Source organism: Sceloporus occidentalis, unplaced genomic scaffold, assembly GCF_023333645.1.
Source record: "Sceloporus occidentalis isolate IW3139 unplaced genomic scaffold, rSceOcc1.0.p SCAF_34, whole genome shotgun sequence".
NCBI classification, from domain to species: domain Eukaryota; kingdom Metazoa; phylum Chordata; class Lepidosauria; order Squamata; family Phrynosomatidae; genus Sceloporus; species Sceloporus occidentalis.
Window position 1 is genome coordinate 7,885,617 of NW_028317014.1, and position 27,607 is coordinate 7,913,223.

The window sequence follows — 27,607 nt, forward strand, 5'->3', positions numbered from 1 at the left end:
ACGATATAACACATCCATGCTCACACACACACGATATAACACATTCACGCTCACACACACAATATAACACATCCACGCTCACACACACAATATAACACATCCACGCACACACACGATATAACACATCCACGCTCACACACACAATATAACACATAATGCTCACACACACAATATAACACATCCACGCTCACACACACGATATAACACATCCATGCTCACACACACACGATATAACACATTCACGCTCACACACACGATATAACACATCCATGCTCACACACACATGATATTACACATCCATGCTCACACACACAATTACACATCCATTCATATATACAAACACATATACATACATTCTTGAGCCCCTGGTAGTAAAAGTGAGGTCATAATTACTGCATTTCAAGAAGCAAGTTTCTATGTCTTTTTTTTTTTTTTAAAGAAACTCTATTTGGTCTAAATCCACCACTCTTCTCTTCAAATTTGCTGTCTTAAGAAATAGTCGCCTAATAGTCTGCTGTGCTTTATCCAAGATCTACAACTCTCCTGTGCTCTCGTAGCTAGCTTCCTCTAATGCTCTGCTAAGGGGATTTAAGAAATTGATTTCAGGAGCACCCAGCTACTGTTATTTTATCTTCCATACTGACGCATAGGCAGCCATGCGCAAATCTCCGATAAGGGCTTGTTATGGAGACAAGAAGACGAGATGCTTCAACTTGTGCCTTATGAGAGATTGTCAAATCCCCACAATAACTTTAAGTTACTCTTAATACAAAAAAAACACCAGCCCTTGGTCATGCTTTGGTGTTTGTTATATAAAAAAGCTTACGTTAGAACTTTACAAGTCAAGCAGTTCTGGGGCCCCACTGGGTTCTACAAAAGACTTGATTTGCCACCTATTATAACCAATGATCTTGGGAATCAGTCTACAAAGAATCAAACAATCCAGATTGGATACTGTTTCTTGACTGGGTTAACCGAGTTCTAGCAGGGAAACTCTTGTTAAAATGTAATTCAACAGACAACATGATGTTGTGATGCATCTCCTTCTCCATCTTGTCTTTGTATATATACTTTAATTTTTTGCTTATTTGCTTTATATGTACGGTAACACTCCAGCTCAACCATGTCCACTCAGTACAGATCAGTCTCATCGATGGTGGCATTAAAAGCATGAGGGTCACCTTGGGGGAATTAGGTAGCACAAAACTTTGTGGGGATGGGGTTGCACAGTGAGTTCGGGAAAAAGCAGGCAGCCCAAAGTTCTGCTGGGAGAAGAGAAGCTTCCCAAAGCCCTGTATGTGGGGGATTAGATTTATTTTAATATGGTTGGATTGAAGCGAGGGGAAAGAATTTTGCTAATACTTCCATATGGCGCAAGCGTTCGTTTCCATGGCAACTAAACAAGTATATGTAAATGCATATAAAACGTTCCATATTAAAAGACCAGGGAATCTTGTTTTTGCACCTGCTTAACATCAAATGTAAGAAAAATATTTGGCCAAGTGTTCGGTTTTACCTTGATACGTCATGTTTCCGTGCTAGTCCTGAATCGCTCACACTATTTTAATAAGCATCTTCGTGGCTTATCCAGGAGCTAAGGGGTAAAATCACGAATGACGGTCTGGATTTTGTTAGGTGGTTTTCTTTTTTTCACCCTCTCTCTTGTATTTTGTTAGTGTCGTGAAAATATATGTCTGTGTGTATATCTATTGAGTGTGTGCCTGGCGCTTATAAGTGGCTCATGTGTCAGTAAGTTTGGGACAGAAGCGAAAAGGTGTTGAGTCACTTTAAACAAGGTATCAATTGAAGCCTGTGTGCTCAGTGCAGACTTCTGCGGGATTAATAGCTCCGGGGACCTAGTGAAAGGAAACGGAGAGCCAAATAAGCCGAAGTTACCGCAAAACTAAAATGAAGGCATTTAAGCCATGTTTTTCCAGAAATGTTCCATGCTTGGGGTATGAAACCCTGTGTATATTTGCACAAATACTGATAAAATGAAGAAAACACACAGAAAGAAATGGAATGTATGCAAATTAATTAACCCTTTTAGATACATTTTTTTTATCAGACAGCCTAGAACTAAACTATGAATATTAACGTCTTTATGTGATTTTTATATTTTCCATCTTGGGAAGTTGAAGCAAAAAGATTTCTGCTAGAGTAACACTTTAAAAAAGGCTAGCTGGAATCCCCAGGAAATACAAACATATTTCAAAGACCTTGATATATTTCTGTTCTGAGTTTCTGGGTCCTTACTGAAGTCTCAAGATTTCAGGGTTAAAAGGGAGATGTTAATGCCATGCTTCCCGAGGATCACTTCTTTATATTGTAAACAGGCTTGATCATATGCATACCGCCAAAGTGGAGAATTGCTTGTTAGCAACGTCCTCCATGTAAACAGGTTAGTAAGGAGAATATTGAAATCATGTTACATTAAGGTCCCGTAAAAATTAATCTCCATATCTGGGAACTCTTGTGGTTTGGTCAAAACAGCATGGGGCGCATATACATGGAAAAAGAGAAAATATAATAGTGCAATATTGTATGGACCAAAAAACAACAAAATTATAGATGAATAAAACTAACAAGCAGGCTTATCAATAAATATAGAGAAAATACTTATGTTATACCCTTATGGTTGGACCTGGAGTCTCCAGGTAAAGCCCCACTTATCTGGGTTGCATCCCTCTTTTTCTGGGCATGTTTAGCCATGTCCACTCCTTGCCTACGTTTCCTAATACTAAATACCACCTGGTGCTAGGGTAGCTTCTCAATATAGTACCTTTACTATGTATGCTGATATAGGATCTGGAGAGGCTCCTTACACAGGAGCGAAAGCACTCCATCATGTGAAATCTCACATTTGTCTATGCTAAGTTTGTTTGATGGCCCAAGGCCAATGTAAAAACATTCACGGACCTCAAACCTACGCTTCCAAATAATCCTTGACTTTTTAATTTTTATACTTCATCTTTATTATGGGAATAAACAATAACATTCAGCTGGCCTCAGCTTTTTCGGAAGGAGATGGGACAATTAATTCTTCAGGTTACACTGGCAATATTATTCCTATGCTAAGAGTGCAAACAGAAAAAAAGAGGAGAATTATTAGTGAATGGCAGTGAGCTGCCATAAAGTCTCTGATTAATAGTACCCTTCACATAATGGGGCATTTATCGTGAAGGCAGTGAACAATAATCAGAGCATTTGCATCACAAAAGAGATTAGATTGGGGTTTGCGCCGTAGTCATCTTGATGTAACTCTCCCAAATTATTGCTCTGGAAAGGGTTAATTAAAATTAGTCTGCTTTCTTAAGTCTACATCACAGAGTGCATACCGAGTACAAGTGGTTCCAGGCCTGAAATTTAAAAGCAGGAGATTGCATCCTGAATATGGATAGGGACGGAAATTGAAGAGTATTTAAGAACACTTGAGAAATCAATAATATTGTGCACAAAAGGTGAGTATCCTGAATTATAAATCAAACAATGTGGAAATGCGCAACACGCCATGGAGGAGACTTCAGCAGAACATTTCCCTAAACCAGGGGACACAGGGAGGGACCAGTGCTTAAATATTATTCTCCTTTACATATTTGCTACCCGCACTTCCATAACATCTATCATACCACAGCTGTTCTACTTATATATACGATTGTTATAATACCCTATAAGGTTAGTGTGCGTTAAATAAAGCGTTAACCTCAACCACATTATGTGTCTCCAAATATTTTTTTTAAAATATCATCTGCATACCGCCCGTTTTCCCTTTAAATAGGGGTGTTTCCCGCTGAAGTCAGCGGGACCGCCCACCGACATCAGCGGGACCACCCACCGATGTCAGCAGGCAGTCCTGGCCTCGTTCCCACAAGGGAAGGCTCTGGGTAGCCAGAGCTCAGAAGTTCCCAGGTATGATTATCTGTGCTAATCAATGCCTGGTGGCCAGGATAATATTTAGCATATTATCCGGTGATACACAGTGTTAATAGTGTGATTGTATATTAATTGCGAGCCTTTTATAGAGTTTGATATCTGTCAGGGACGAGGAGTTAATGCGCAGTAGCGGAGTCAGACAGAGCCTGGTGCAGGGTAACCACACTCCCCTAGGGTTGTGTGGCCACATACCAGGGCCCTGACATAGCAGCGGATGTTGTCCAGAACAAAACAAAACAAAACTTGGTAATATCCTGAAGGCACCTTGGAGCAGGCATGAGACATAGCTCTATAGACAAATGTACAGGATGCAGGAGGCCGGGATTAGGGAAACTAAGAAGACTAAGAGCAGAGGGTTTTGAGAAACATAACAAGCAAGTGGACTCAGCGAGCAAGGGGGACACAGCAAGAAACATAGCAAGCGACAAAACATGGGAAACTTATTAAAGCATAACCAACAAAGCCAAACATAAAGAATACATAGAACACAGATTCTAAACTTAAGCAGACAAGACATACATGGTACAGGACACAACAGAAGACAAGGAACAAGGCAAGGAACACAAGGGATGGAGTAAGGAGGCAAGATCCTCAGACGCTTCTCCTTTAAGCAAGGATAGGATATCTTAAACTGGGACATGGAGAGAGGAGAGAGGAACCGAGATCCTCAGATGATTCAGGGAAAAGAGGGCAAAGGCACTTAAAAGACTGACACACATAAATACAGGACTAGCCTAGGACTATGTGATAACAATTGGAGATTTAGTCACATCTTATGGCCATAGTATGCTTAGTACTCCAAAGTACTCCAATATTTGGTGGGTACTAGTGCTAAATCCTGCCTACTGAATTTCTAATAAGCTGAAAATAAACATTAAATCTTAACACAGAACAGAGATAAAGACATACCTAGAGACTGCAGACTAAGACAAACATAACAAACGGGTGGGGCACATCTTATAAAGGAAACAGAAGCTGAAGCTAAGAGCAGGACCGTAATTCAAGAATCAGAAGCCAATGGCAGAGCATAAAGAAATCCAGGAATGGATATAGCAAAGGGGGAACTGTAGAAAAAAGGAAAAACCACAGATATGAACCAGTGATCTCCCTTTTTTTACTCACCCTTTGACTAGTGGGCGATCAGGCTTCCTATCATGCTGCCGTCCCCTCCCCCGGACCTCTTGCCACCCCCCCTGGACCTAGGCCGCAATAACCAACTGGTAATGGATACCCTGTGCATAACTTGGGGAGGATAGAAGATTCCATGTGACTGACATGGCGAGCTGTGAGCGCAAAGGTGGTGAACGAAGAATTGGACTCGGAGAGACTACAATGATTTGATATTTATTGGGAAAACTTGAGAAAAAAAAACTCCATTGTTAAAGTGTGGCACTTTGGATTACCTATTAAAACAGGAATGTTTCAATCAAATTTTCTCAATACCTTCCTTAACATACACTTTCCATGGTACAAAAGGAATTGAAAGTGCTTGCAATATATCAGGGGCTGTACACATGAAAATAAATCATAATATGAATGTAAATGAGTGACCTTTACACCCAATAGGGAAAAGAGAGAGATCCATGTATAATACCCTCCGTCTCAATCGCTGTCAGAGAGCATCCCTAGGTAGTTTTTTTCTTTTTAAATTTAGCATTCACCAAAATTTCAAAAATGATGCTACTTTTTTTTGTTGCATTATAAAAAAAGCTAAATTGCCAGAAACCGAAAGCAAGTGCCTCACTTTGTTCTGAAAAAGGGTTGTATAGCTATTCTCTAGCGGGCTCTGCATATCACAGTGAATTGTATTGTAATGGTTGCTTTAATGGTAATTTGCAAAAAAAATTACATAGAATAGAATTTTTTTTTTTTTTGCTGAGACTGATGATACGACGGTGCTAAAGATCCAAGAATTACACTGAAAGTTGCCCTTTCTTTTTTAATAAGTCCATTACCAGCGTTCTGGCATATTTTAAAGGCTTTTCATGCTGAAACGAGAAAGAGGGAGAGAGACACTTGGACATGCTTTGCATTTCAAACTTTCTTTGTCTATGAAAGCATAGAAGCCAAAGTTATTTCTGCTTTAAACTAACAGGAGCACCGAACAGCTAATCTCTCTTCATTTCCAGTTTCTTACATTATTTTTCAGCACAAAGTTTGTGTTGGCTACAAAATGCTGCATTCACAAAAAAAAAAAATCTAAGATGGAATTTAGACAAGAAAAGACTTGGGACTAAGACGGGTACAAAGACTTGCTTTCTAAGACCATTAAGAAATTCCAAATCTGCTCAATTTTCAATAGTGACAGTAAATTAGCCTTGCTAATTTTAGTAATTCAAACTGATAAATGAGTTTGGAAATCTACCAGATGAGACCTTCCCACAATTACAATGTCAATGTGCCTTGGAAATTTAACTCAGTTGATTCTGGACTAGTAGAGAATGGGGTTCAAATTGCAGTGCGCTACAGTTGGTTATCTCTGATTTCTAATTGAAAGGGTTAATCCAATGGATATAAAAAAAAAAACACGTTTGAATCAAAACCCTAACTTTTATGGTATTTGTCACTCTGATCGCACACTTCAGAGTGAAATCCTCCGTTGGTTCCTTTTTGGGAGAAGCTCATGAAATGTAACTTCTGGCACAATTGGCTGCCACTCTAAATGGAAATCTTTTGTCCTGCCAGACAGCTGCAAGAAGAGAATATCGAATGCACGCTATGCTGATTTTAACTATGGGGCTGATTCACAAAACAGTGAGTTAGCTGTGGCAAGAAGTTAACTTTCATCTCGCTGCAAAGCAGAGCGGTGGCAGCTTTCATCCCAGGGATAATCCCTGCCAAATCTGGCTTGTGACAAGTGTGGACATAGCTAGGTGATGGTGTCATGGTGAGCAAAGGTCCTAGTGGACCAATGTGTCATGTCATTACATCATTTGCCACAAAAAGGATCACCACTAAATTTTAAACAAGAATAAGTATACTGCATACTCTGTTTACGCTGGAGTTGATTTACTAAACTATACGTTGGGTGAGAATCGCGAGGAGATGAAATATTTCATCTCTCCACATTAATTACATGCGGCCATTGAGTTTTCCTTATCATTAGTAAAAATTATCATTATGTGTGCAATAATAGACATATGTCTATTAAAACACAATGCATGTCAAAGCAGGTTTAGCCAACCTGTGAGTCCTGAACTACAACCTTTCCTGTTTCATGTTCTATAGAATTCTGTAAAACTCTTCATAACTTGGTGACATTTTCATTTCCATTCTGTCTCCTGTCAGAGCTATTCAACAGATTTTTGGAAATGCTTTGAGATGATGAATTGCGTTTGGAACAGATAACCGGGTGGGGATTTTGACTCGAGTGTCCAACCAGAGATTCATTTTAAACTCAGCGCCCAGTTTATGTCATCACACGTGTCACGAACAGGAGCCAAAACTCAGACATAGCTGGAGAAAGAATGAGTTTTATTGGGCATTATTTAAGGTCCTATCGATGATATTAAAGATAACTGACTCGTCGCTGTTTCTTCACTTTGACGGTGTTTGCAAAATCTCCAACCTGATGTTGGTCATTGTGGCTGTCGGAACAAGAAGATGATATGGGTAGCTGTATGGGAGTGACTATTTTTGGTGACTATTCTGACAGTAACTCTTTGACCTGCCACTGTAACCCTAGAAGAATTCTTTTTTTACCCCTAGGCCTGAGACGCTGGTTGTTGGTTGTTTTAACCAACGTTGCCAGCATATAAGCTGGTTGGGCAACCCTAAATCTCCAATTTCTTCTTATCTGCTAATTTATAATATAGCTATATTTCTTTCTCTCCTCATTCATGCACTGTAGGAAGGCCAATCTGTGATCTAGTTGCTTCTATTATGTTTACCATCAAGGGATGGTACAGCAGCTGGCAGGTGGCTCTCTTTCAAGAAGGTGGTTAAACTGTGGTTTGTAGGTGTCATTTGCCAAGCCATAGTGCCAGTAAGTGAGTTAATATAATTTGAGAAGGGGGCTGCTGCCTTGAAACAATTTGTAATATGTAATAATAAAAGTTAGGTGGCACAAGTGCTCCCTATGATAACGGGAGTGTGTGGCATATTTTTACTCACTATTGGAATTGTATCGGATTTGGTTTAGCAGTGGTGTTTTGTATGCTTGCAGCACCCAAGGAAATCGTGCTAACCATGTAAGAACCGCATTACAATTGTTGATGCACAAACTTTACAGTAGGCACTCTGCGTTCCTGTAGGTAGCGTTCTTTTGGCATCTGATAAATCCAGATTTAGCCATCAAATGTCTAGAGCTGCACAATCTTCAGCGGGTAAGTGGGGTTTTGTTTTTTTGCAGGTATAAAAAAGGCCAAACTAGATAAGCTGAATTTTTTTTATCTTCAGTAATTCCATGTTTCTAAATGCGTACTAAATCTGGGCCAGCAGACTGTCGATTTAAGTAATATTTCATAATACAAAAGTATCCAGAAGTAACATGACCACGTCTGGATCTTGAAGGTCCCTAGAATATGGGTCGGTGCTGCTGGCGTATCTGTTTGATTAACTCTGGGTTTACTTATTAAAAAAATCACATTTAGTAAACTGTAACTCCCAAATTCTATAGCCAGAGACAGACGCTTTAGTTTTAGGGGATGTGGTTAGCGTGGCTAGGCATGGGCCTTTTTCTGTGATATAGCTATTTCTGTTGATAGCTATTTATGTAACTAATTAAGGTACTTTGGAGGAGAAAAATATAGTTACATAATTTAAAAAACATATTAACCCATTTCCTGTGGCTTCTATATATACATTACTGTGATTTGTAGAGCTGTGAACATGAAACACTCGTACCCACCATACCAGCACCCCCGCACAGATGTGGACCGACTTTACAAGTGATAAGTAGTAGTGTCCAAACTAAACCCCCCTAAATTAAATGTATGATGTCCGCAAGGCTGTCCTGCTTTGTATGAATTGTACACGTTTTATTTCTTAGTAAAGGAAAACAGGATATATTCCCCATACGTCATTGGTCTCCAAAAAGAGTCTTTTGTTGAAAGTGATTCCTTTTATTGGGCCAACATAGAAAAATATTACCTAAGCCTTTCGGACCTTAAAAAATGACCTCTGAGGCCCTAAAATCTTTTTCTGTATTCGCCCCATAACTTCACCTTTTTTAGAATGGAAAATATACTTTTTTTAGGACGTTTTCATTGGTTAATTTGGATAATTAATTAATTATTCATCATATCAACAGTACCAGAGGTTTATATGTCATATTTCTTGTTAGTTAATGAAAATATATTATTAAAATCAGTAATTTATGACATGCACATAATACGTACCAGAGATTGGGTGCTACTTTTTAATTGTACCACTAGGGGGCAAACCTATGTCTTTACTGATCTAAAGCCTCAGGGTAAAATAATAAATTGTTACTTGGAAATGCACCAAATACTGATGTTTTTAAAATATATGACTGGAGCACATAACCAGTTCCCACACATTAGAGCCTTTCATGTAATTCTTGTTATTAAAAAATGCTAAAATTACAAGCGATATAGAGATGAAACATATCAAAATATAGTCAATGCATTATTCTAGTTGAGGTATATTTTTATTAAACATTATATAAAAAAAATATCGTATTGTTTTTTTCGATTCCACCAAAAATCACCTCTTCTGTGTGAAGCAGTATTTTAGGACACGATAAGCCACCAAACTGCTTCCAGCACTGTGCTATACAATAGATAATATACAATATACAATAGATTGTGCTATACAATAGATTGTAAGCTTGCAGTATGTCTTATTGTGTTCTAGTATTATTTTAAAAGTTTTATATTTTTTTACTTTTAACGTTCTCGTCAATTTTGACTCTGCCGTATTGTAGAAGTGCTATATAATCTGCTGGCACTGTATATAAAATGTCATACTATTATGTACAGTGCTTCGGAATATGATTACAAAGCCTTACGCGTGACAGAGCAAAAAACGTAATTAACTTAAAGTTGTAAATCAGTCACATCATTAACAACATTAATTGGATTATTTTCTACTTTTTAACGTAAAATAGGTGCTACTAAAGTCTCTTGTAGCGTGTGTGTGGGGGCAGGGTTAGGTAAGGAAGATTGTTTAACCATGTGATTGCCAGAGGACACTGCCAAACGCAGACCTCTGGGATGGCCCATCCCCAGGCTCCGTTATGGGAATGTGTAGCGAGCCGAAATAGCCAATAATGTTTTCGGTTTCCTCTTTTATACAAGCACACAGCTATTCTCGTGGACTCTAAACACTACAAGCAGCTCTCTGCTATTAGAATCCTCTGAGCAAGGTTTTATAACCTCAGACCGAAGCAATAAAACAGTCTTCTTACTTTTATAGGAGTCCTTTAACTTTGTTGCCTTTTAAGCGGGCTTTTTTTTACTGAACAAAACAAATAAATAAATAAGGTGAATTGCGTCTCTGGAGTAGGGCCAGCCGTAACTATTTATTAGGGAATGTGTTAGAATGCCTAACTGATACACCTTTTAACAGCCAGAAAACTTGGATGGTAAGGAGTTTTATGCTTTGCAGTGTTTTGCGTGCTCCTTGGGTGATCAAAGGGTTAATCCCCTCACTCACTTAAAATATGCGGCGTGTGGCTGATTCATAGAGAAGGAACTCAACCAAACTGCAGTTTCTGTAAGTTTATGTTAGAAAATCAAACACTTGGATAGAGTAACTAGGTTTGGAAGTCATTATTTTGTCCAAGATGGTGATCTGGTTCCTGCAGCTGGAGGTCATCACTGCCGTTCCATGAGAACCGTCCTCGGTGTGCGTTGGGCTTCACGGCCATCACGCACAACTTAACACTACAACATCGACTGGCAACCCATGTACATATGTTATTGCACCCTCCACTTGATGCTGGGATGGTACTGGTGGAAGTGTTACTGTGATGTGACAATATAGTGGTTACACAACCCTAGGTATCAACTTTTTGCAGTGTTGGTTGTGTGGATCCACTCTGTTCAGTCTTGTGGTTTGAAATGGATCCACGCCACAAGATCTGTGACTTATTTATGAACGGAATAGAGTGTCCTAGAAATGTGCACCCATCCTTAAATAAATCATTCATGGTTATTTGTGCACCGCATGGAGTCCTTCAGCATTTGGTCATTATCTCTTCAGCCGCAGTCATTACGTCAACAGTACTAGCGTCTAGCACCAGAGACGAGTGTGTGGAATGAGCACAGTGTACAATCACGTCACGCGAGGTGCCGCAAGAACTTCCCCAATCCGGTGGATAAGTACAGATCTGGGTGGTCTGTTTTGGGAAGTATGAGAAGACAGTTTCTCTTAAAGGTACATGGAGTTTAAAACAGTCTTTACACGACTAGTGTGCCGTCATCACGGGTTAATATTCTACCCTCAAAAGCCAAGAGCAACATTGTTTTTGTTGTTATTGGGCCTTAACCACATACAAGGGCACAGACAGCTCAGGACAGCATCTTCTATCTTTTATTCCAAGAACATCCCCAAAACATCTAGCGTGACCCCGGCAGCTAACAGAACCTTCTAGGAATAGGGTTTTATTTGTTTCATAAAAGGAATTAAGTGCCACCACTATAAACCTTTGGGAGAAGTGACACTGTTCTGCAGACGTTCTAACATAATGAAATGTCAGCTGTGTGTGTCTGCAATTTTTTGGTTTTGCATTCGAGCTTCTTATGCTACAACATTTGACTTTGCACAGAAACGGACATGTGCGCTCACTGGTTGGTATATTAATAGAAGCGGCTAGGAGACGGAGAAAGTGGAGAGAGCCAACAATCAACCATTGAATTACTCAAGACAAGTGCTGCAGGAATTTCCCCAATCTCAGCAGAAAAAAAATACCTGAGAACAGTTGCATTTTCACATCAGATAAATGAAATAATTCTGAGCTTCTGTGCTGTTCTCCAGCCAAAGCACAAAGATTTAACCAGGGGTAACCAATAGAATTTCCTTCTTTCTAGCCTTTTCTTTTCCATTTTGTTGAAGATTAGCAGCCTATTCCACTTTCCATTGACCCTAATGTGGAAAAGCAGACCTAGTGGAACTGCAGTTCGGAAGACCAATGCCGAATTAAAAAGACGGGGGAAAAACAATTTTTTCTTGGAATCTCTTAATGAGGCACAGAAAATCCCCAGTTCATTCAGCTCTCTATTACTTGTGGAATGTCTGAAACAATGATGAGAGCAAAGCGAGCTTCCACTGTTCCTATTAACAACAGTATTGGCTTTTGCTAGTGACAGAAGGAAACAGGGTTGGGGCTAAATTCACAGCAGCTGACTGTTTGACTGATGACTCCCTGTGGTTATATGACCTCGCATACATGGTCCCCTCCACCCATCCTTTGTGTAGATAAGATACTGTAAAGGAGATTTCAGTAACCTGTGGGACTCCAGCTGTTGTTGCACTACAATTCCTATCATTCATAGCCAGCCAGTTAATTATGGGAATTGTTGTTCAACAAGTACTGAAGCGCCAAAACATTCCTTGGTGAATCGAACAGTTTGTAAGCGGAGTAAAGCTGCATCTTTAGTCCCGGAGGTTCCTGTGTTTGAGAGGACATCCTGATGGCCACATGACTGTCCATAGCTGGGAGATTCCTGGTTTGCGTACCTGGTGGTCACTGACTGGGATGACCTTATTCAGCTGTGACAGGAGGCATACTCTTAGACCACACAATTTGTGTAGTTTCTGCACCATGCCCTGTAGTGTTTTGCGCACGTAATGTCGCAGAATGTTGACTACATGCATGCCGATGAAACACTTCATTTCCACCATGAAACGGATGCTGTGGCAGGGAGAAGAGGACTCTCTGTGCGTAGTGCATTAGGAATGGACAGCTATATGAATATAGCCATATAAGCATACCTGGATTTGCCCCAATCTTTGGGTCTCAGGGTGAAGGGGCAGATTCTCAGGGTCACACAGTCTGGAGCCGCCTCTTTCCTATTCTACACTGCTGTGATCGTATATAAGACTCCCAATTGATGCTTTTGCTACCAGTATGTTATGATTGGTATTCCTACTTGAATGTTTTTGTAGTGTATATTTAAATAATGATAAATCAAGGTGTCCATGATGGCCAATAGAAGAGCCATTTGGTTAACACATTTGGCGGGTCATTAATTCGAAACTTTATGGTGTGCTATTAAAGGGTTAATGTTTCAAGAATCTCAGGGTATGTGTATTAGCCCAGGAAAAGCTGGGGTCTTCATTCGGAGCTGATGCCTTTTTTATTGAGCCAACATAGAAAAAAACATGGATCTTCTGGACCACAGAGGTCATTTTTAAATATGGTGCTGTGCACTTCTCACCGATCTTCTTATGCTGTGTCCCGCGGAGCTCTCACACTTACTCTGTAGGTAATTCTCCCGAAAAATCATAATAAAGACACACGGTATCTAAAAACATTTTCATAGAAAGGATCGCTAAGGAAGTCTTCACAGAAGACACACCGAACACTGATAAGCGTTATCACCTACAAACTGTGAATAATATGAAATACTCTTTTTCCACAGAGGACTATATTTGAAGTACTTTACATAACAAACAGCAATATTATTGTGTCATCCACTCGGTCTTTGATATATTTATAGAAACCAACAATTTGTACATATTTCACATGAGAGACATTATCTCTTGATGTTATAATCAACTGCCTTGAGCATATTGTGTTATTTTAATAACCAGTTTTTGGGGGTTTTTTCCTCCCCATTTTATACCTATTTTATCATAACGAGATACCCTTATAGATCTTATAGGAAAGCTATTTTATGCAATTTATTTTAGGGCCCTGCAGCTGACCCTATTTTTTGTATTTATTTTAATAAATGTATCTATGTTTCTAAACCACTACACACAGTTTTACTGATTGGATACTTTTAAACATTCGATATCATCACACACACAACACCAGCTGAATTCTAACTTACCATTCAGGGACCTTATTAGAGAACAGTAATAGTTTTTATAATAAATAATAGTGTAGATTTTTACACTTAAATAATGCTGCCCAGAAATGTCACGCGGATTTACTACAAATTCATATGATGAGGAATACTTAGCGCTGTTATATTTAAGTAATTATGCCATTATAATCCCTTGCAAATGTTTGGACAGGGGCTTTCTTTAAACTCACAGCCAGTTTACTAAGATGAATGCCCTGTCAAGTTAACTAATAGCCCCGTGTAAAAACACTCTGACGTTGTCTTGGTTTTTAAATACAATTTGTTCTTCCGACCAATCACATTTCTGTATTTTCCATGATGATCAAAAATGTCAGTGTTCCTTAAACAATAATATGTTTCTGTCATTTTAGTGCCTATAGCAAGGCATTCTTTAGTCTCCCCTTTTTATTTTATAGGCCACCGTGAATATGATAACTGGGTAAAGGACTGTGTTTAATGAGGGAAGTTACATATGCTAGTGGGCGAAAAACGAGCCATATTTTTATTTCCATCTAGTTTTAACTTTGGGGGCTATAATGAAACAACTTATTTTTATGCCCCCCTCTCCAAAAAAAACAGTCTTTACTGCAGAATTGTGAAAGGAAGAAGCAGGTCATACTCCAAAAAAAGCACAGCTTCCAGAAACTGAAAGGGTTAAGCACTGAAAGACTAAATTTAAAGATCATCCATGTCAAATGTCCGGAGTGAGACTTCATCCCTCACCAGACGCAGAAGGGTACATGGGACTCCGCATCCCAGCGTGACACTTCCTCGCTGTGGGGACGGCTCTCACACCCCCGATGTAGCGGGGTCATCGGAAAGTGTTATATTCTCAAAGCTTTCACTTTGGGATTTTCACACCACTCTATAGGTTAAAAAACAGTGATGTTACTCAATCGCATCAGTGAAAGCACACAATCGTTTAAAAACGTAGAGTCGCAAAACTAAAGCTTTTCAATCCCAAGGGTGTTTTTAATATTATTTAGAAAGCGCCAACATGACTGTAGCGCTGTATAAATAAATAGAGCGCTAAGTTATAATGTGATTATCTTGTGATTTCATTATCAGGCTTAGTTCTAATTATTTAACAGTATGTCGCTTGCTCTTGCTTGCATTTCAGAGAACTATTATATCCTTTACGGTCACACACAGTGCTCAGACTCAAATTTTGAGCTTGACTAGACCCATCATTAACAACGGTGGAAGATAACAAAAACTACATTTTAGACCATTTTTTAAGCAATTACGTATTTACCTTGGGCACGGACCAACTTCCTCCATAGCTGCTGTCATATCCTGGAGCTCTGACGTAAGGGCGTACGTCGCTTTGTAAGCAGTGTGTTGAGGCTGTGCCCCTGTAACCGCTTCCTTGATATGCACACCCGGGGCCTGACCCCCCAGTTTTGCGGTAAGCTGTCTAGACTTGCTAGGTAGGGTGACCACATATTAATTCTGCCATTCACGCACACAGCATGGAGCGGATGTGATTAAACGCAGAGTAGAATATAATATACACAGTATATATATATATATCCCACATGGACATTGATTCGCATAGGCACACAATCATATAAGGAAGTCCTGAGAACCATGCTGATTTCTAGGGATGAGCAGTTTCAGAGAATCAACCCCTCTATTACCAGTTATAAGGCATTTCAGGGAATTAACCCCTCTGTTACCAGACATGAGCAGTTTCAGAGAATTTACCCCCTATTACCAGACATGAGCAGTTTCAGGAAATGAACCCCTCTATTACCAGATAGAAGTTTCAGATAATTAACACCTCTGTTACCAGGCATGAGTAGTTTCAGGGAATTAACCACTCTATTAACAGACAATACACACAGTCACACAAACAGACAAATACAGCCACACAGTGAGCTTTACCTGGTGCTGCCTTACACTGAGCACCATGTGTTTTAAAGTTCATCTTGGAATTCTTTTAGATTTATATGCCAGCTCATTGGAAGTTTTAATCAAACAACATGTGGATTAATGCACATTTCTCTGTTTTGAGTTTATTCCAGTTGTATTTGTTTGTATAATGTTCATTTCGAGCAAAATAGGCTTTACACTTGCACAGTGAGGGTAGGACATGGTGTGCTATCACATCGCCCTCGTACTGATATCCATGCCACATTCTGCCCCAGGAGTGCAGAATAACGGGTTTCAATTATGCATTCATCAGTAAATAAAAGAAGGCCAACACTAGCGACTACATTTGATATGATCTTGTTTGTTTATTTGAATTGTTGATTTGAATATATTAAGATAACCACATTTTATGGCTACTTACTAATCCCAATGGACTTTAAACAATAGAAGATATATAATATTAGTCACAGTATTGCAGCATTGCATAAATTCTCCTAGAACGCAATGTGCAAACCAAGGAGATTTCCTAACTATAAAACATTCCTGATTTCCATTGTTTCTTTTGGCCTTTTGAAAACTTTAAATGGAAAGACCTATATAGTGGCCAAAAGTGCAGTCCTCTGGCAATACATACATCATATTTATGTCATACAATACGCTACATATGTGGGATAGATCTTGAAATAGACGGTGGTTTATGTTACAACATTAGAAACACACGCATTCGGGGATAATAAACCTTTGGCACTACAGCTGCTGCCGACCACAAATCCCACAATTCTCAGCCGTTCTTTTGGGTGACTGGGTTTCCTGGGAACTGTCTGCAGCAGCGGATGTGTCACGTTTTGCCGCTCATCACGTCTTCCCCCGTTTTATACGACTCTGATATTCCCTCCTTCTCAGGGAATTCTGATGACTGCAGTGCTCTGTAGAATGGAATATGTGGGTCATGCGGGAAGCCGCAGATTGCCGTCCGTCAGATATGTCAGAAACCCACCTACAAGCTGATTCTGTTTCTATTTTTCTATCTTGTCAGCTCATGGGTGCTTTCCAAAATCTGCTTATTCTGCGTGTCAGATGTCAAGAATCATTTGAAGTTGTTGGATTCAGTTCTATAGATGCACTTCATTTATAGAAAAAAATGTATTTTTACTGGTTTTTTTAAAAAAAAAACCATTATATTCTAACAGAAGATTTCAGTAATAGGTGCTAAATCATTTATATGAAAATAAAGCAAAGCAGGAAAAAATCCATAAACTGTAATAAAAATTCTACTTGCATTGCATATTTGGCTTGTTTTACATTGCTTTAATTTTCCTTCTGTCACTTGACCCCTAACTATCCGGTCACTTACAGGTGGCACTAGTGTATAAGCAGTTTAAACAGCTACATAGGACTCTGTTCATTTTTGGGCCCCAAAACAGAGGTCAGAGAGTCACTAATTTATGTATTAGTAAATACATTGTATATATCACTTTTGGTGAGCCCCTAGGGCTTTTCCCTGCTTGTTACCATTCATCTTGCCCTAGGATAAAGAAATATGAATCCCCCCCCCCTGCAATGTGATCTGTATAAGGTAATATACGAGCCGTTCCTCTAAGCGACAGACTGTCCGCTGTATTTATTATAAAGTAAAAGGCTGGAGAGTGAAATCTTCAGGATTACGCTATGAAGCCTCATTTTTAAACTGATAAATCGACTCCCTTGGAATAACACTCACACTCCAACTTTTCACCTCTTCATAAATCTCAACACTTGGATGAGGTAATAAAAGAACTGTAAACTTAGTGGTAATATTCTCAGCGGGAAAAGAAATCACTTAATAAAAAATGTAATCTAAAATGTTGTCTAATCAGGGAGATAACAGCAGTTGGGAGATAAGCCATTTTTATCTGAAAATGCTAAGATTTCTCAACCGCGGACAAAACGGCCATCAGAGGACCCCCCATTTCCCAAGCGACGCTGGAGGACACAGCTAGCAAGCCAAGAGGCTTTGTACCCACTTTGTTAACGTGACTCTGTGATAAAAAGAGGAGGAAAAAAGCTCTTTTCCAGACTGTAAAGGTTTCTTTTTTGTTTCATTGAAGTTGAGGGAGGGTCTTTTTAGCAAATATTGACAAATCGACTTATAGGTTTATGTTATGTTAATGTCTCCCATTTTCTTTTGTGTATTTCTGCTGAAAAACAAAATGGCTTAGCCTTTGGTCCACTTTGCAAATGAAAGCAAACTACCGGTGGTGTTTAAAACCACTTACACATTCGCCTGAGACACTTTGTAGACATATAACAGCAAACGTACCAAGGCAAGATACGTTTCGATGAACTTCATCAATGAGGGAACCTCTCCAATCAGGAGGACCTCTCCATGGCCCATTTTTCTGCCGGTGATGTAAATATCTTTGCATAGCATGACATAATGTATATGTTCTCCACCCGAGCCTGTAATCCCTTGTCTTATGATGAGATGGGGCCAGCCTCCTATTACCCGGGGCCCTTGGGTCTCTATATAACACAAGTCCTACTGTATGTCATAGAATAAGACATTGGGCGTCCCATTCTGTTATTAACATGTGAAAAAACTGGAGGACTCTCGAAAGCCCCCAACGAAGGAATATACTTTATATACCACCAAGAGGGTGGTAGATAAACGGAACAGCCTTCCATCAGAAGCATTACATAGACTAATAGAGTGAGAGAATTTAACCTGGGATATACATAAAGCTTTCCTGAATCGTATCTGCTGTCAGATTCTGGGTGTCTATACTTTCCCTTGGATTTGTTCCCCAACATTTAGTTTGTAGTAGCTGGCAGACCCCGTTCCGTTGTGTCTTTAATGAAGCACTCTGCAGAAACGCTCCGTTGGACACTTTTACTTTTTGTCTTAATTTGCCAACTAGTTTTCACAAAGGAAAAGAGTAAAGCCGCCATATGCCGAATACCGACATTTTACTTTAGCTACAAACACTAAAGAACATAATCTGATCCTTAATATATTTAAAATTATGCAACGCTGTCCTACAAAACGAGTGCGTGTCTGTTTAATACGAAGGGAAGATGGTACTTAAATATCTCTAGAGAATATATGCCACAAATGAAACTGCTATGGCAGGCTAACCTTTCAATGGAAATGGCTGTAAATTGTTCAAATGCGTTGCATAGACTTTCCACATAGATGGTTTAAGGGAAGTGTTTGTAGCTCGCAGTCTATACTCTTTGTTCTATCGGTGGAATATCAGTTATTTGCTGCCAGTTAGTGGAATTTAAATTAGCTTCTTAGAATGTAGTCGTGTGACAGTTCAGATTGTTTAAAATATTCACTTCTACACATCTTAAAATTACCATATTGCCCCAGTTATAAACCGCATTTCCATTTTCTTAACATTAGGGATGTGGTTTAAAAATGGCTTTTTTTTCTATAAAAAGCATTTAGTGTCAGTCTGTCATGCTAAATGACTGAACTGTTTTAATATATAAATATATATATATATAGTATATATATTATATATATTATAGTCAAGCGATTGGGAGCCTGGTATATGCCAGGTTTTTGCGACAACAAACTTCAACGACTTTTTACTCAGATGGAATTGACTATATAGTATTATATTGTATGATCTATATTAATTGAGGAAATTTACAGGATCTGACCTTCTTCCAATAATTTTGGACGGCATTTGGCCACCCCCGATATCAAAGACCCTTCAAGTGATTTGCGCAGCCAGTCTGAGACTGGCAACAATCGAACTTCGGCTCGGATGGGGTGAGCTGCCGTTTGACGGTTTCTATATTGGGTTGAGTGTTGGGCCATCTGGTTGTACGCTCTTGGCAACTAGGAGGTCCAAATGCCTGGCTTGAGTTCACATTCCCAAGCTGTGGCATCTCACCTACTGATCTTTTTTGGCTTGTCTCCTCATTTTCTGGGTAGTCCTGCCTACGAGTCTGAGATGAGCCTACAGCAGGAACACAAAGAAGCCTTTGATGTTTTTCCCCTTTTGATGGAGAGGAATTTGTTCCCTCTTGTAAGCTGATGAGTATGTTGCCCTTTCACGGTAAACGAGGTGTTTCGCCATGCCTAAATATGTTTTCCACATGAATATACATGCCAGCAGTATTACAGCCCACACGCCAGTCCTTATCCTCCTTGTCTTCTTACTACCGGTTACGAGGCCTTTTTAGTGCCATCTATGGAATTATTAAGTAGATAATTCTATTTAAACATTTCTTGCTTTTTCATTTGCCCTGTTCGGGGGATATATGAGGTGTGGTTCGTCCGTTTGCTGTTTTGGGGGTTTTATTACAAATCATGGATGGAATAATGGTACGTCATTTGAGACATACAGCTGTTCAGTGGTGTCATTAACACAGAATGACATAGCAGGGTGGGACGGTTTAATTCTTGAGACTTGCACTATTGTCGGGGGAAGAAAATTGATGTTCTGCAAAAAGCAATTCGTCAACATCAGAGAAGAGAGATGGGGGGGAACGCAGAGAAGGGAAAAAATCAATGCAGCATCCCTTACACGTATGACCCTTAAAACGTCAGGGCAGAGTTTAGCTGGTCGCTGTGTTATTTTCAGGGTGAGTCTCATGAAGGTTATTGTTTGGTTATTAGTTAACGAAAAGGGTTTTATTTGTCTGCTTTGGCCGAATGGTCAAAGAGGATGAGAAAGTCTTAAAAATAGAGCACTCAGAGAACAGAGAGACTAAAAGCCTTGAAGTGAGTACAGCTGTTGGTCTCCATTGCCCTTTGTAAGTACCAAAGTGGAAACTGCTGCTTCACAGCGAAACTTTCTTGGAGGCTATTATTGGCATCCAGCAGGGCAGACTGCACTTGGGTGGCAGAACTTTTTTTTAGCACACGATGTGCGTGTTTGGTCAGTGTCAAGGTTTATATTAAAGGGGTCGTATTTTAAACGTGCGGCAAAATAAAATGTACATAAAGCAGAATTTTCAATAAAGGGCAGTTCCTATGACCCTCTAGGTCTTCGTGCTTCCGTTTTAGTAAAAATGCATGATGCAAATCTTTTAGAGCTACAATCAGAGACAAAAGACAGCGGAATGATGTGATGTCTTTTAACTCTTTATTAAATACATTTAATAAATAATAATACAAGTCACTAACACTTAAAAACTGTTTCTTTTAAATTAAACAAAGCAAAATTATATAGGTATTTAGATACAAAAGCTCAATTGTATTTATTTTCGACAGTTTATAAGTACATTTTTATCATATGTTCTGTAGAACACCTGTGAAAATGACACACCATATGGTTATCCTGATCTGGATACGAGTCATTAGGCTCTGATTATGTCAGCAGAGAACATTTTGGAGACAACTTGTTAAACTGTTTGCATGTCAGCTCACCGAGCGTGTGCACCAGAGGCGCAAACATCTAATTTACGGTAGTGATTTCCAACTTCATATCTTCAAGGAAACCATTGTTAAAACTTTGTTTAAATGTCACCTGAAAATATATTTCACCGTATATTAATCAGTGATAATTGTACACTTGGTGAATGTAATGCTGGGGAAGATTTAGCTTCCTCCATTCTTGTTTTCTACTTGTCTAAGCATGCCTGGAAGCAGAATGCATCAGCCGTGATGGTGAAGATATCAGGACGCCTAGGCAGCTGGCGAGAGCAGTGAGCTAAAAGCGTGCGCTGTCGCTTGCCTCTCGCCTATGCTTGAAAGCGAGTCTGCACAGGAACATTTCTGCGCATACACACCGCTTGTCTAGCTGGTCTGAACGTTAAAGTGCTGCCTGTGGAACTGAAGGCATAGCTGCCATCATTACACAATGGAGCAAAAATAGAAATGTAAGCGAACACTAAGTCTCTGGAGGGGAACGCGCAAAAGACATTCTTACCCCAAGGCAACAGAAACACCAAGGTTGACTCTTCAAGACAGGTACATAGATGAACATTTCAATACACAAGTGAGGTCGGTTTCTTAAAAGGGCTGCCGCTAAGAGATCATCATGGGATCAAACACAAAGACACATTCCTCATGTACTCACGTCCTTGTAAGAGTATACTGTCCTCCTAAATGTATATCTGCCCTAAGAATGAAATGAGCTAGAGTCGAGTAATCATTTTGTATTGCTTGCTACACCCCCAGACACCGTTCGACTTATTTTTAACAAGGAACAGATTTTTGGAGCCGTAATGAACATTGTTCTTTGGGGGCCAAAGCTTCTCACTTGGAGAATTGTTTCACAAGCACATTGATTCAGGAAAATAGAGTTTTGTTTTGTTTTAAGTTAAATGCTGGAAAATGATCATTAGTGAAAGCTGTAGTGCTGGTAATTTATACATGAAACCTTTTGCTCCAGCGGGGATTAAGCATGCATTGTGGAGCCGTTTATTGCAGGTGCATTCCAAGAGAAGAATCCTCAGAGGATGGACTGTTTCCTATAGTTATTATTTATGTTTGGGAGTCTTACTTAGTAATATGGTAGCATTAACTGTTTTTACTTGTTATCTAGCTTTATAACCAATAAAACTATTAATAATCGGTATGGCTTATGTATGTGATGGAGTTCCTAGCCATTTAAAAGCATTATTCTACAGGTAGATCGAATTCCACATCATGGCTCTAGTGCTGTAGACCTCTAATGTCCATTTATTCCTTACTATTATTTTATCTCCCTTGAGATGTCACCTTGTGCTATGTTATTCTAAGGGATTAATGTCACATATTGTGATGAATTGTCTGTATAAAACAACACAGAGATGTTATCTCTTGTGAGAATGGTATCCAACAGAGATATGTTCCCTTGATGCCTTTTAGCTCAGATTATTTTATGCTTGATACTGAATAACCCTATGTCATGAAGCACCTCTGGCGCTTTAGGCTTTGTGTGGGAAGAAAAAAAAAAAGGAGAAACATAGTAGCTTCCTGTTTTAGTAATCCAGCCATAATAATCCAAAATGTATAAAAAGAAACTATTTTAGATTATTAATACTATAACATACCCTTATAAGGCTGCCTTTGGTTTCAAAGTACACTGAATTATTTTTTTCTTTGAAAGACGTCCTTTAAGAACTGTATAGATTGAACCTTTCAGAAATTAAATGTAGTATGTGCCATATGCTCTTAAATTATATAGATAATAATCCAATATCTTTGATGTAGCCCTTAAGCATTATGTGAAGGAAACTAAGACCTTTTCTCCTGTCTTCAGTTGGGTATGGCCCAAATCACTTAATATTAAATGCACAATGTTTTGAACATCTGATGTGAGCAGCCTGTTTCAATTGATCTCATTCTCTCCAAAAGCATGAAAAAAGGAAACACAATTAGGGAAAAGTTATTTTTTAAATGCCTGTAGCCACAAATGCTTAAGCGTACTGACCCTGAATTCCAGTATTACTACTTTGTTGATGGGGGCATACGGAAGATGTGGCCAACATTTTGACATTTAGTGTGCCCAACATATCCCCTGTTGCCCAAGTTTACATACTAAGATACCCACACACATTAACATACCCAAACACACACACTAACATGCACACAATTTCTCCAACATACCCAAACACACACACTAACATGCACACAATTTCTCCAACATACCCAAACACACACAAACATACCCAGACAAAGACACATGTTCACACACTAAAACACCCACATACACCAACACGCCTGAAGATGTGTTTACACACTAACATACCCACACACACTAACATACCCAGACATACACAAACATACCCAAAGACACATGTTCACACACTTATGACCACACACTAACATAGCGACAGACACATAATCACACACTAACATACCCCCACACACTAACACACCCAGACACACACACACTAATATACCCACACACACATAATGACACAGACATCCACTAACATACTGAAACACAGAAAGGCTAACATGCCCAGACAGACACACATACATACACATGCAAAGCCTCAGCCCCTCTTTGATGCAGCTTGCCCGGCCAATGTGATGTTGCGTGACCCTGTTCAACCCCGCCACCTCCTCCTTGAAATTAGGAAGGCAAAGAGGTAAATCCGGATGTCGAGACTTCATCCCTACTCCTGGAGAATGCCTCTATCTATCTTTTGGGGGCAATTGCCCCTTTGTCCCCCTGGATCTGCTATCGGGGTGCGGTTACCGCTGCAGATTCCATGCGGACCACACCTTGATATCCCTGTGAGAAGATAATTATTATTGACAATCTCTGACTGATGAGATTGATGTTCACACTGAAACTGCTTATTTCTTACTCCAATTTGGATGGTGAAACCTGTCTCTCACTATTGGGTAAAAACATAGCAGCCATACATACTAAATAGATCATGGAGAACTTTTCGTTGAGTGAACAATTTTATAAGCATTAGAAAAACTTGAAAAACATATTCACTAGTTATAAGCATGGCAAGCTGTGTAGTTAACAGACACTTTAATTCATACAATTTGGCATGTGTCCCTTTTAATGCCTCGGGTCAGAACTCCATACCCACTGTATTCATTTTAACCATCCAAGAGGCTGATTCGTAAAGTAAATAACACAAACACAAGCCTTGCCGTAGTGAATGGATTGAGATGGGGACTCCCGCTGGTGCGCGCCTGCCATTGTTAAAAGGAATGTGAGAGGCGACCTTTGAAAGAATGGTGCTGGACATGTCTCAACTAGATCAGCTCTGGGGGCAAAGCATTAGCCAAAATATTAAGCCGAAAAATACAGACGGCCTCCACTGCTGGTTTCCACATGTTTTAAACTCATATTAGCACATTTTAACTTATATTTTTAGATTATATTATGTCAGTGACTCAAGTATTTAAAAACCAGGAAGCGCAGAATGTTATGTATGGTTATTTATGTGACTACTTAGAGACACACAGAGGCAGACATACTCACTGGCCATAGCTATGTTAGTTAAGTGACACTTTAGATTGAATTTCCACATAAATAACATAAATAGCATTTTACATCAACGTCAGTGGGACCCCATCTACAAAAGGTTGGTCTTCACTGTCCCTACTGAAAGTTGTAAAAGTTAATATCCTAGAAATATCATATATTGCATCAAATCACTGGTTTTGCATCATACCCAATGGTAAAGGGCTTGGTCTTAGGTGTAAGAGAAAAATAACCTCATTGAATGTGAAACATAACGGCCAGGCTATGGGTATCTGTAAATATTTTGGATGATAATATTAGGGTAGCAAACAGGACTGGCATGGAATCCCTTACATTGATTGTATCTAAAGCACATAAACCTAATATTAATTAGAAGCAAAGTTTTTACCACCCGATTTGTTTCCTAAACGATTTGGATTTCATTGATTTTGTTGAAATTCTAAACATATAGGAGGTCAAAATGAATGAAATTATATAAAGCTATTATCTGTATAAAAAGGAGAAGACAAATTTCATGTCAAGGTGCATACTTTCACCTACTAAATATACATGGAAAGGCCCGTGTTTTCATGTTAATAAACTGCGTTTGATATGTTTTCAACAAATTTGGCATTCCCTAGCCCCGAGAGATTAAATTAATGCAATTATGTATACAATAAATGAGCCATTTATCACAATTATCAAAATCATGCATGCAACGTCTCCAGCAGAAGAGATAAAAGATTTGATAAAACTTGTGTTCTCTGGCGGTGGGGAATCAAAAGACTATGGTGCATTAGAAATCTGTAAAAACATCTCTGTCTGCAGAATATCTGGCCATGCTTTCTTTAGATTGATGAGCACAAGCCTACAGTAAAAACAAGGTGTTTCTTCAATGCCTTCTACTCCTGCCGGGTAGTTCAGATTATATCTTGATTTTACATTATTTTTTCATTACGTGGAATCATCTTAAATGACTGTTTGACCGTAGAGGCAAAGTGTCCTCATCGATTGTAATGCAATGTCTATTGTGTACTGTTACACAACTAGTGATGTCCAGACGACTGCACTTTTACCAGGAGGGTGAACGGTCACTGATAACCCCTTATTAAAACTTTCAGTGTATGAGCTTGACATGGCGCTCATGTTTTTCACTTACAGGGTTCTGGAAACATTGAATTTGGCACAATGTCTCTCCCTAAAGCAATGTGATGTATTATTCTTGAAATACAATGTGTTTGTGGAATTCAAGGGCCTGGAAACTGTGCAGGAGGAACTGTGGGTTGTTATGACAGGAGAAGACAACGCATAGTCCTTGTGAGCCACGCCTGGACGTGGATCTCGAATTAGCTTTACTTATACATAAGAATTTTCCAAGCCTATAATGAGACTGCAGCGTATGATGGTGTATGCACACGCCGGGCCGTTACATTACCCATGTAGATATTCTATTTTTACTTTACTCCTCTTACTTACTCTGTCTTATTTTCAGATTTGGACTATGAGCTGGATATTGATGACATGCCACTCAATAAACAAATTCGGAATCAGAAGGACCAGAATGGAAGACAGACAACCGGCCTTCAGTCTGGGAGCAGCAAGGCTGGAACTTCTTTAACCAAACTCTTTCTACTCATCATTATCACCGTCTTGGGGCCGATGTGAGAGATTTAAACCTCTTGATTTAATGCCTATCTTACTCTAGTAGCTGATACATTGCTAGCTGTATTTACAATTTATAACAACATTTCTCAAACTATTGTAAAGACTCTTGGGAACCAACAGAATTTTATATAATAAATAATTATTATTAATCTATTAATAAAGACAGACTGTTTCTTGAGTATTATTTATTTCCAAATATTTTGTTTGAAATTACTCTATTACTTGTATGGTGATTGTAGGTCAAAGGGACACATATTTATAGGCAAGAGGCCTGAGCAATACACAATCCCCGTCTGTTGTTGAACGCTGACTTGGAATCACAGACAGGGACAGTTGCAGTTACAGTTGTATGTAGCTGAGAATTAGAGGAGTTTTAGTTCCACAACAAAAGGCAACATGCCGGCCATATCCCAGAATGCACAATATAAAAAATATATTTTTCCTTGAATATCATTGATATCATATTTTAACTCATTTAAAGAGTTAAATAGTATTGCTGGCTCCCAGTTAAATGATATTATTTTGTGCTTGTACTGGTAGCTACAGCTGGTTTGTTGCCCAGACCAGATCAGGTACCTAACTTTCAGCCTTGCTGACCACAGATCAGCTTTAAACACTTGACACGGTGATTACTTACAGACATTAATTATACATCAAGGACATCTCCAGTTTTACAGATGTGCATCAGGAAAGTGAAGATAAATTCTAAATTAATGCAGTTGTAAGGGATCACTCTATTGATTTATTTTATCTGCCCGGTTTATTCCTGGGCATTCCAAGAGTTGATGAATCTGCCGGATGTTAAACTCACTATCCAAGTTCCTCTATAATTTGTAAAGATAATCTTATGGGTAGGAACAATTGCTGTTTAATGTGTAAATCTTGGCATACATGTTCTTCATATACAACACTGACCCCCTAACATATCCCCTTCACTATTATTGCTGCTGTTTACTAGTATGATGTCATAGTTTAGACCCCTGCTTTAATGCAAGTGTAGATGATAGAGAAGTTGTCTTAGACCCATGTCACTTCACAGATTTGGCATGATGGGTTATTAAAGAATTCATATTTTGTGGCATGTCATCTAGAAAGTTACCAGACCTGGTGTTCCGTTATAAAAAATAAAATAAAATAATGTTACCATTGGTACTCAGGGACTGTGAGATCAAAGAAATGCTTTTTTAATCTCTTAATCTCATAATGTCTAACCAAGCATGTTGGAAACCTATATCAGGCATACAATCATATATACATGCAGGGGCGTACCTAGAGTATTTGTCACCCGGGGCGGCTCCT

The 27,607-nt window shown here is 39.1% G+C and overlaps 1 protein-coding gene across 1 annotated transcript in view; it reads left to right on the forward strand.

The window, feature by feature from the left end:
- The window catches only part of LOC149298214 (glypican-3-like), a 133,849-nt gene extending 107,541 nt beyond the window's left edge, over positions 1-26,308 (forward strand). The window contains exons 9-10 of the mRNA XM_089487665.1: positions 18,683-18,842; positions 26,136-26,308. Of these exons, the coding sequence (XP_089343791.1) occupies positions 18,683-18,842; positions 26,136-26,308 (333 nt within the window). The remainder of the gene's footprint in view (positions 1-18,682; positions 18,843-26,135) is intronic.
- The last annotated feature ends 1,299 nt before the right edge of the window (positions 26,309-27,607 follow it).